General features: G+C 36.9%; 1 protein-coding gene across 1 annotated transcript; it reads left to right on the top strand.

Annotated features, from left to right (window-relative positions):
- The first annotated feature begins 7,979 nt into the window (after nt 1-7,979).
- LOC307126092 (uncharacterized protein) lies at nt 7,980-11,421 on the top strand. Its single transcript, XM_079816468.1, has 4 exons — nt 7,980-8,664; nt 8,840-8,893; nt 8,988-9,119; nt 10,768-11,421. The coding sequence occupies exons 1-4, from the start codon at nt 8,016-8,018 to the stop codon at nt 11,067-11,069; spliced, it is 1,137 nt and encodes a 378-aa protein (XP_079672594.1). The 5' UTR covers nt 7,980-8,015; the 3' UTR covers nt 11,070-11,421.
- The last annotated feature ends 219 nt before the right edge of the window (nt 11,422-11,640 follow it).

Here is an 11,640-nt window from a genome sequence, read left to right on the forward strand (position 1 = left end):
GTTTAAGGATGTTTGTGTCATCTCGACTTGTCTTAGTCATGAAAAAAGGTCGTCAATGAACATTTTTCGTCATATTTTCGTTTACGAAATTGACACTAGTCAGAGCAAATGAACAACTTTGAATTCAATTGTTGCGGTATCCTGTTATAGATAAACATCAGCCATGCCAGTTGACAGTTCTGTTCTGTGGGAAGGCTATGAAAAGTGCTCACATCCCCATGTACAGCCTGGAACATAACATTTATATCCATGATCTGCCATTTTCCTAATCTTCACAATACCTGCAGAACTTCTGTTGATTTGGTGCAGATCTGTGTTAAAACTGCCTGGCCTTGAACATGGGCTGGTTATATGCAAATTTGGGGAGGCGTAGATATTAATGATCCCAACTGTTACGTCAGTCTGTGTTATGTTTTTCAGTGGTCTTTTTCAAGCACAAGATTTACAAATGAAGGGGGAAACAATGGTTTGTGAGGCTCATGGTATGTTAGTTCCATGTACAGAACTCTTATAATTCAACTATGCCAAGATAAATACAGTTTTCCATTCTAGGGCACCTTTAACCAACTGTAATCCCCTGACTACAAGTAATTTATAAATGTTTATCGACTTGAAAACAACTAAATTACTCTTCTTTAAAACACTTGCATGCAGTTGTGTAATATAGTGAAGTAATAATACTTTGTTATGACTATTTTTGGGGAGAATCTGTACTTGAGTTTTTATATTTCTGTCAACTTTTACTCTGATACATTTCCCCAAAGCATATTCGTTACTTAAAACAAAATACATTTGAAACACAAACTGCAAAAAAGAATATCCAAACAACTGCACACACAACAGCAGTTGATTTTCCGTTGCTATAGCGGCTAATGCGTGGCTCAACACACACACACACAACACACAGAGACTGGTTTCCGAATGGGCCATTTTCACTGATGCACAGCGGTTTCCTATCTGCCTGAGTGAATTGTGTCTGTAGCTCCAAATAGCTCTATTTTCTATCTTTTCCTGCTTGCTTAATATAATTTAATCATCACAATATATCTGATATTATTTCATGTTGTCTGTCACATTGATCTGATCACTATCGCTAACACAACACGCAAGCATTTCGCTAGTCTGTTAACCAGCCATCCATGCTTACAGCCTTTTTTTCTGGCATGCGATCGATAAATGTGGTGAGTTGGATCAGTCAACAAACATGGTGAGACATGTCATCTTCCCCTGTTATGGTCACTTGCACTGCCTGCCATAGCATAGCCAACTCTGTCAGCAGCGAGGGCTTCACAAGCCCATGCAGTAGAGCAACTGGGTGACTGCGAGATGGCATAGACACGGGACAAAACATGGTTGAACATCATGGTTCTCCCAGCTCAGAGACGCACCCACTGAGAATCCTGTTAAAAGTGCCCTAGTGACTGGTGATTATATTACACGGAATGTAAAAATAGAGACACCAGCTGCCATAGTCAGATGTTTGCCAGTAGCCGAAGGCCTAGACGAAGCAAATTTAAAAGTGCTGGCTAATGCTAATTGCAAATTATTCTTATTCACATCGGCACTAATAATGTTTGGAGATCACTAAAATGAACATTGAAAGAAGTGTGTAAATGAGCAAGTATGATGTCAGAAACTATCATTTGCTCTGGCCTGCTTCCTGTTCGCCGGAGTGATGAAATACTTATCAGACTCAACCCACTCAATGGCTGGTTGTTGAAATGGTGTCCGCAGAATAACAGGGTTCATAGACAATTGGAAAAGTTTTTTGGGCAGACCTGACCTGTTAAAAAGAGATGGTATTCATCCCTCCTGGGATGGTGCAGCTCTTCTATCTAGTAATCTGGCACATGGTCTTAGAGTTGAACCTTGACTAACTGGAGACCAGGTCAGGAAGCAGACGGACTGGCTTAACTGACCGTCTGCTAGCTGTCTCACTAAAGTCAGATAAATCCCAACACAAAGAGCCTCTTTCTCCTAGATATCATCAAATAGAGACTGTAGCTAAGTTTCCGTCCACTTTTTTCCACAGTTTTGTTATCAACAAAGTGAATATGCATTAAAAAAGTGCCCAATTTGCTGTCTCCAGCCTGTTTCCAGTCAATTGGTCTTTTACCGATAAAAGGGTGCGTCATGACACCATCCGTAAAAAAATGCATTGACGCATAAATTTTGTGTAAATCGCAAATGATATTGTATCTTCGCACCCCAAATATTTGTAAAATGCAGAGTAACGAGAACATTGAAATTCGGCAGTTTACTGCTTACTATCTGCTTACTATTTTCATGAATAATAGGCCTATTGTTAAATTAGGAAATATTAATAGTGTAAATATTAATCCCTCCATGCAAAGTTCACAGGTCCGTACTCTGTGAAAGAGAAACTTAGTGAAACAAACTATGTTAAAGCGATTTGTTTGTGACTCTAAGCCTGATTCCCAGTGTAACCTTGTAACTAAACCCTTGCCGGATGCTGTAGCAGTTGCCAGTATATGCTAATGTGGGGGGTGTACATATTAATGATCCCGACTGTTGCGTAACAGTCTGTGTTATGTTGAGATTCGCCTATTTTTCTGTGGTGTTTTTCACAAACGAAGTTTACATATGAAGGAGGAAGCAATGGTGTTTGAGACTCACAGTATGTGATGTCCATGTTCTGAACTCTTGTTATTCAACTATGCCAAGGTTTCAATCCAGGGCACCTTTAAAAAAAGTATTTTTTTTTTCTTTAACTAGTTCCTATAACTTTAACAGACATCCAGTTAAGTTTTTTTCTTTCCTTTCATTATGACAGACTTCCATTTTAGTTCCTTAATAATAATATCTTTGAATGTCAGGGGTATTCGTGATAGCAACAAAAGGAAATCAATCTTTTTATTCAGTAGACGAAAAAAATGCTGCTTATATATATATATATATATAAAACATTTTTTTTTTTTACAAGACACTCATTCGGTAGGCAATGATGTGCAGTTTTGGAAATCACAGTGGGGTGATATATATTATTTCTGTCTTGCCTCTCAACAATCAGCAGGTGTCGCCATTCTACTCAATAATTTTAAAGGATATATAATTGAATCAGTGACTTTAAATGAGGGTAGATGGATAATTTTGGTTTTCAAATTAGACAATTCCTTCTTTATAATTTGCAATTGATATAACAATACAGCTCTAGCAAAAATAATGTTTTTACAACTTGAAGCCTTTAAAAACAAATATAAGGCTGCACACTTGATTATTGGAGGTGATTATAATGATGCTCCAGATGATCTTGTAGATAGAAAACCTATAAGATTAATCTCACATTCAAGATTCAAAAGTACTGCATATATTTGTGAACAACTGGCAATTATAGATGTTTGGCGTTTTTAAACCCTGACATTAACAAATTTACCTGGAGCAATGTTGCAGTCTAGAATTGATCTATAGCTTATATCTCCCTCTTGTCTGCAATTTGTGTCAGAATCATCACAGCTATGCCCCATTTTCTGATCAGAAATTAATTTCAATCCATTTAGCAGGAAAAAAACAACAAATTGGTAATATATGTGGTTATTGGAAACTAAATAATAATTTATTAAAAGATGATGAGTTTTGTGATTTAGTAAAAAAAAAAACACAAAAAGCATATTTGATAATAATGAAGTGAATCGCATACAAAGATGGGAATTTTTCAAGTTTAAAATGAGAGAAATAGCAATTAAACGAAGTAAAGTAATTAAAAATAATAATATAGCCAAAGTAAATAATAAATATATATATAAAATATAGCATAAAGAAAGTATTATGGAAAAATTAAACATTTTAATTACTAAGGATAGTTTTTCAGAGGAAGAAGAACAATAATACAAAAATAAAAAAAGGAAATAGATAATATGTATATTGAAATGGCTAAAGGGGCATTTGTAAGGTCTCGAGCAAAATGGCTGGAAGTTGGAGTTATTTCTTTGCTTTTGTAACTGCTCTGAGAGACACAGGTCGAGGATCCAAACGCAGCTTTATTGAAAGGGTAATCCACAATCATAGTTAAGAGTTCAGGCAAGGTCAAAACACAGGCAGGCAGTCCAAACTAACAAACACAACAAGGCAGAGAACACTAGGGATGGCTGACGCGAAACTGACGTTTCAGCGCTTTGACGAGATCCCGAAGCGCAGATGTTTCGAAACACTGCTCCGAACTGTGATTCGAAACACCCATGTCACATGACTATGGCTAAATGAACCTAATTCCCCACAGTAAATTAGGTTTACTATAAACCTAATTCCCCACAGTTTAAAAGTGAAGTTAATCCATCTTCACCTCGTGGGTTTTTGTGAGAGGAGAGATATTTTGTGATAGCAGTCATTTCCCCTCATTTGTATGTAAGTTACTTGCTAAAATATATTTGTGCATGCCAGCAAGTGTCCCTGTGAAAAATCGAAAAAAAGAAGTCGGCAAAGTCCTTCAACAACAGAGCAAATAATATTTTTGAATAAAAATGTTATGTAACAAATGTGACACATTGTGGCTTTATTTATTTTTATTAATCATTTTTATCAATCATTAATCATTTTTCATGACCAAAAAACCTATAGTTATCCACAATGAGGAGGCTACAGGTTAAAAAAACAACATCATGTAGTTTTCAGATTTTTTACATGGATCATTGTAAAGGTTATTTCAGATCAACACATGCAAGCGACCACTAGGTGTCGCCGTAGAGACGGGTGTCGGATTGATTCGAAGCTTCATAAGGGGTGTTCATTTATTAATTTCATACTTGTTTTTTATATTATGTTATTGTAATTATTTGATGTATAATCTTTGTTCACGGACTGTGATGGCTGAATGTTTTTAAATTGAATTCTGTAATTTAAAAATAATAAAAAAAAGATTAAGGATGGTTTGTTTAGTTTTAACGTGCTGCGAGTAGGAAGAATTTGTAATCATTTAATGCTAAGTTGCCCCCTTTTCATGCATTTTTTTCTTTATTGTATCAATTACACAAACCAAAATGCCTAAAACAATAAAACAGAAACATTGTTCCAGTAAAACAATTCATCATCATGAAGCAAACGGTCTGACATTACTGAAGTAAATCAAAATGCTTTATTTTGAGTTTTTGTCCACTATATGCTCACGATCATCTTATAATGTATATTCAGCAGAGCTTACATCTCTCTCTGCTGACTCTCATACAACGCTGATGAACTGCACTAGAACCAGCTTTTGCTCTTGTTTGTCCCAATTTTGTCTGTAGTCTACCGGCCCAGTAAAGGGAAATCTTGAGTGACCATGAACCTGCTCTCAGCGCGATTACACACACACACGCACACACACGCACACACACACACACACACACAGACACTCTCTGACATATCATGTCTCACACAAGAGATGAAATCAAAGTCTTCAAAGTTTATCCAGGACACAAGCAACACTTTCAAAAAATATAATTTATTATGATTTATAAGGTGTTTTCTTCATGGGGACCGATAGTTTCTTATCACAATGTCAAAAAATTCAGGTTTTACTATGCTTTTGACATTTGGGCCCCATAACAAAAAGAATATCTGGAACACACACAGACAAATATTATACATTATGTACATTCTCTGCAGTTTCATGTCTAGTATGTATTTCTGTGTGTTGGAATATTGCTTTTGGAAAGCTGAACATCAGTTTATTGGACATGTATCACTGGAGTTTTTATTCTCAGGACATTATCAGTTTATGTGTGTTTATATAATCCTTCAAAATGCTGTTTATCTTAATTTGAGAGAAGATTAAAGACCCCATGAGCTCTTACTCTAAATGCTTCAGTTCAGTGTTCAGTCCAAAGTCTGTTTGAAATTATTACACAAGTGTCTTTGTTCCATCTGTAAGATTATGAGAAGGATCATTTAGTTCATGTGACCATAATTACAGGCAAAATATCATTTATTTATGTGGTTCCTTATCGGAATAAATCCAGATTCAGAAATAATGAACTATTTATTTCTTTGCACAGTTGTTCTGTGTGTGATATGAATCTGTGTGTGTGTGTGTGTGTGTGTGTGTGTGTGTGTGTGTGTGTGTGTGTGTGTGTGTGTGTGTGTGTGTGTGTGTGTGTGTGTGTGTGTGTGTGTGTGTGTGTGTGTGTGTGTGTGTGTGTGTGTGTGTGTGTGTGTGTGTGTGTGTGTGTGTGTGTGACATGTGTCTAAAATATCCTTTCATTATTGATGAACCACTATGTACTTTATGGTGGTTTACACACCCTGGCGAGCCTATGATGAAGAAAAACAGATAAAAACATAATCTTACCACAACAAATTCAGACGTTTCAGTCTAGCAGATGTCCATGAACACATTATCAGAAGTGCAGATTCTTGCACTTTCCCATAACTCAGGATATTTCTGCATGTGAAGGAAAAGCACACATATAATGATTAACTCAGTCGACCGAATGATACGAGCACACATCAGTGGCTCAAGGCTGGAGCTTACGCTGCTGTTTTAACCAATAATCAGAACAAAAAGCAGTTGAAGGATGACCAGCATAATTCAGTTTAATATAATTTATCTGACTCCATTAAAGTTGTTGTTCTTTAACCTCTTATTCTTTAACGGTAAAAGTCCACCCCCCAAGATTACTGTTATAAACATGAGCCCCATCTGAAAGGCAAAGGCGGAGGTGTTGCTGTAATTTATAATCATATATTTAGTATTACTCAGAGGTCTAGTTTCAAATATAATTATTTTTAAGCGTTGGTGCTTCTAGTGTAGATGATAAATCCCATTTGACGTTGTGTTAGCTACTGTATACAGGCCACCAGGACACCATACAGACTTTATCACAGAATTTGCTGATTTTCTATCAGACTTAATACTAAGACAGAAAGTCTGCAAACGCCTCTAGTTTTGTTTTATTCCATATACACTACCAGTCAAAAGTTTGGAAACTGTACTATTTTGTACTGTACTTGGTGTACTTCTGCTCACCAAGGCTGCATTTATTTGATCCAAAATACAGCAAAAACTGTGTGTATTTATATATTGTGAAATATTTTTAAAATAACTTATTTTGGTTTCATTAGTTAACATTAGTTAATGTATTAACTAACATGAACTAGCCATGAGCAATACATTTGTTCATCTTTGTTAACGTTAGCTCATAAAAATACAGCTGTTCATGTCGTGTTGAGATCACGCACCGGTGTGTGTGTGTGTGTGTGTGAGTGACAGAGTTAAAAACAAATAAAACCACTTAGTGATTTTGCACAAATTTGACTAGAATCTAAATACACAGCAATGTCAAACAAAGGGTAAAACGAGAATAGGAAATAGACGTGCACAATCAAACAGTAGCATTACAGCTTTTAGACAGACTACTCTACATATGAACCAAAACAGAACTTTTACAGAAGCACTCTATAAAAACACAATACTTCCAATCTTTATCAAGATAAATGCTTACCATACGCAATAATAAACTCACTGCAACAGTTCACTTCCACCAAATGATACGTACACTCATTTATTTACATTGCTAATGCTGACAACAACTCAAGATGGAAATTGCAATATTATTCATTTTGTAAATATCTTAAGGTTTTTCCATGGCACTTTTTCCATTTGCTGCTAGTGCTTTAAAAGACTATTGAAAGCTGTGCAACAATGTTCAAAAGGCGATGCACAAATGAACTGAATTGTAACATCTATTGCTTTGGATCAAAGCATCAGCCAAATGTATAAATGTTAAACTGGTTGCACTCTCTGGCAGAACCTGTGATTCTACTGTGGTTTTATTCCTAGAACCTTAAAAGAAAATCAGCCATCTTGCTGGAGTTTGCTGGAGTTCAAGGACATGAAAAGGCGGACAGCAAACACCTGTGAGGCCTTGAGAAGGATCTTGGAAACTTTGGGAAAGTTACAACTTGTGTCAATATAAAAAAAGATTAGAACCTAACTTGAGCGGTAAACAACAGGGGTATAAAGGCACATGAGAGGCTGTGGGGATGACAGAGCAAGAGCTGGAGACAGACATCAGTGAAGAATGAAGGGTTTAGTGTGTTTACTGCTGCTGTTGGAAACCTTTGTGTTTGTCAATGGAGGACTCAATGAGAACGAGATCAGTCAACAGCTCAGCTCTGAGGACAGAAGACAGAATCCACCGCAAACAGACACTTTGAGAGCTGAAGCTTCAACTGAGAGCCAACAATACTGCCATCTGTGCTTCCCTGACATCCATGCAGCCCTGAGAGAACTGACCGCCACGGTCACAGAGCAGAAAGCAAACATCAGAGAACTGACCACCAAAGTCACAGAGCAGAAAGAAAACATCAGAGAACTGACCGCCACGGTCACAGAGCAGAAAGCAAACATCAGAGAACTGACCGCCTCGGACACAGAGCAGAAAGCAAACATCAGAGAACTGACCGCCTCGGACACAGAGCAGAAAGCAAACATCAGAGAACTGACCGCCACGGACACAGAGCAGAAAGAAATCAACAGAGAGCAGAAAGAAAACATCAGAGAACTGACCGCCACGGACACAGAGCAGAAAGCAAACATCAGAGAACTGACCGCCTCGGACACAGAGCAGAAAGAAATCATCAGAGCTTTAGAGACGCGACTGAGAGATGCTGAACAGGCTGCAGAACAACAGACGATTAGCCTGGAAGAGCTGGAGAAGAAAACTGATGGTACCTCACCAAAACATTCACTCTTTTATCAATGATCCTCAGAGTAAAACACCAGTGCAATACATTGTATAGTGTAAATGTCAGTGTAAAGTTGAGAGTTTACTGTGTAAATTGTGTTTATATATTACAATAATCAGTGTGAATGTAATTTAACAGAATCTTTATTCCTTCACAGAAACTTCAAATCTTACTCTGAGTCAAGTGGAGGAGTTGAGGAAAGAGAACAGAGGTTAATATTAGCTTGAGTGATGTTAAATTCAGTGAATACATTCTCAGTGTAATACAGTAATATATCACAATATTGCTTATGTTTTAAACAACAGACAGAGAGATTGCTTTTTCAGCTTCACTGATGGAATCTGGCGAAGGATATGTTGGTCCTTTTACCACTGACATCACATTAACCTACAGGAACGTCTTCACAAACATAGGGAACGCCTACAACCCAATCACAGGTAATTATCAATGAAATGAGTCATAAATATTATAGTGTTAGATCAGAGGAATCTTCACGTCAGAAATATCAAATCCAGCCCCGGATCTTATCTAAAGATATCCGTTTGTCTGGTGTGTGGAACAAACCTGTCGACAGAAAGTCTGGTCTGGTTCCTCGAGACTCTGTTAACAGTTTTCTATCAGCCTGAGAGTTTGACTCAGAGAAGAGCAGGAGACGAAGTGATGATGATAAAAAGAGCAAAGTTTTATAGAATAATCTTAGTTGTGTAAGTCTCAATGCTCAGACTTCGTCTGGCCAGTACAATTTCAACAAGTGTTGTTATACAAAGGGGGGAAATGGAAAATCACTGCTTCACAACATCGTCCTGTGACGATACAAACCTTGAAATGGAGACTTTCTCTGATCTCCTACTCATGAAGCAAACATCCCTTCAGAACACAGTCATAAGACTAAACAACAATGCAAAATTATTAAGGAATATAAAATGTAAAGACAAATTAATAATAATAAAATAATAAATTATATAAATGAAATAAAATTATTAAATGAATAAACTAGAATGTAAATTTCCTAAATCTGAGTGGTGCTTGCAGTGGCAAAAAAACACAGTTAGCATTTTGCTAGCATGATGTTAACACGATTAGAATGGTATTATCATAATGCTAACACGATTAGCATGTTGTTAGCATTATTAACTAACATGATTAGCCTGTTTCTAACATAATTAGCTTGTTTTGCTAGCATGATGTTAACACAATTAACATTTTGCTAGCACGATGCTAACACGATTAGCATGTTGCGAGCATGATGTTAACACAATTAGCATTTTGATAGCACATTTTGACTTGTTTTTTTCATGTTATAACTCCAAGCTAATTGCTATTACCATGTAGCTATTCACTGTTAGCATATGTAACGAGTCAAAAGACCCAACCCTCATGTCTCTATGATGTTCTGATGCAGAGATATAGGTATTGCTAAACGGTTGCTAGGGTACTCAGTTTGGTTGCTATGGATTGGCAGCTGCCAATGATGATCCTCCAAAGGCTGCTTGTCAGTATGAATGATATAAACCAACCCCCATGCCTCATGACATTCAGATGTGAAGATATCCCTCTGTGGATTTGGGTTGCTAGGGTGCTTGATAATGGTTGCTAGGGCATGGCTAGGAAGGGTTGAAGGTGATTTGTGATTGGCTGTTGATGCCCTGAGTTACACAAACCCACCCTCGTGTTTCTATGACACTTCTACCAAAGATATCCCTTTGATCTCTTTCAATGGAAGTCTATGGGATCAGTTGCTAGGGAGCTCTAAATGGTTGCTAGGGCGTGGCTTGATAAGTTCGCTGCAATGTTAAGTCGGGATTTTTGACTTTTTCGCCCCCCGGGCTTCGTAAGCACCACTAATGATATAAATCTACATATATGACATAATGATTATAAAATTACATCATATAAAAGAAAACAGTAAATAAACCTGTATGTAGGATTGATCACAGATTGCTTTTGAAAATCTTCAGATCTGATGTTGTGTAATGTGTGTAAGAGAATTAATGAAATGATCTTCATCTTTTAAAACTATAACACAGTGTGTTTGGTCATGAAACTGTGTGAAGCTGATTCTGTGTCTCTTGTTGTTTGATTCAGGTGTTTTCACAGCCCCACTGAGAGGAGCCTACATGTTCAGAGTCACTGTTCATGGTAATGGCGGAACTGGAGCAGCTGCATCTATTGATAAGAATGGAGAGCGTGTGGTTATAGCACATGATGAACAGACTCAGGGTACGTTAAACTCCTCAAATGGAGTTGTGTTGCTCCTGGAGGTTGGAGATGTTGTCTATGTGAGGCTTTGGTCTGGCAGGAGGATATATGAAAGCCCGAGTAACTACAACACTTTCAGTGGTTTCCTGCTGTTCCCCTTAAGAGAAGATGAGCTTTGCAGAATGTGATTCCAGTAACTCTGAACCTTCAGCGAATGATTTAAGATGATAATCATGAAGAATCATTAACATATGAACCTGTATTAATGAGGAATAATGTGTGTTTGATGTTTGCTATAGATTACTGTATAAAAGTCAGTATGAGACACTATATTCATAAGCTCTGAGCTGTCTCTACATGTCACATTATATAAAGAGTTTCATCAGTGAGACAGACAGGACTCATGAACATCACATGACTGATTTAAAGCAGTAAATCTATAAATGTTGAATAATATCTTTTGAAGTGTATCTTGTTGCTGATCCTGGATCTGTATCTTCATCCTGCATAAATAAATAAGAGAATAAAGAGACATTGTGGTATTTTCTTCTCAACAATATTTGTTTTGAAGTCATGATATCGTGTGGTTTAATAATGGCGCTGTCATGTAATTCATAAGATGTAGTTTACATTTAATTTACAGTTTTTGTCTCTAAAATGGTAGATTAAGAACTAAGAAGTGTATTTTCTGAATCCAGTATGTAATGTAGCATTAGCTCAAAGGCTAATCTCATGTCCTTATATATAGAGCAGTGTAAG

This window comes from Gobio gobio, assembly GCF_949357685.1.
Source record: "Gobio gobio genome assembly, chromosome: 5".
Lineage (NCBI taxonomy): Eukaryota > Metazoa > Chordata > Actinopteri > Cypriniformes > Gobionidae > Gobio > Gobio gobio.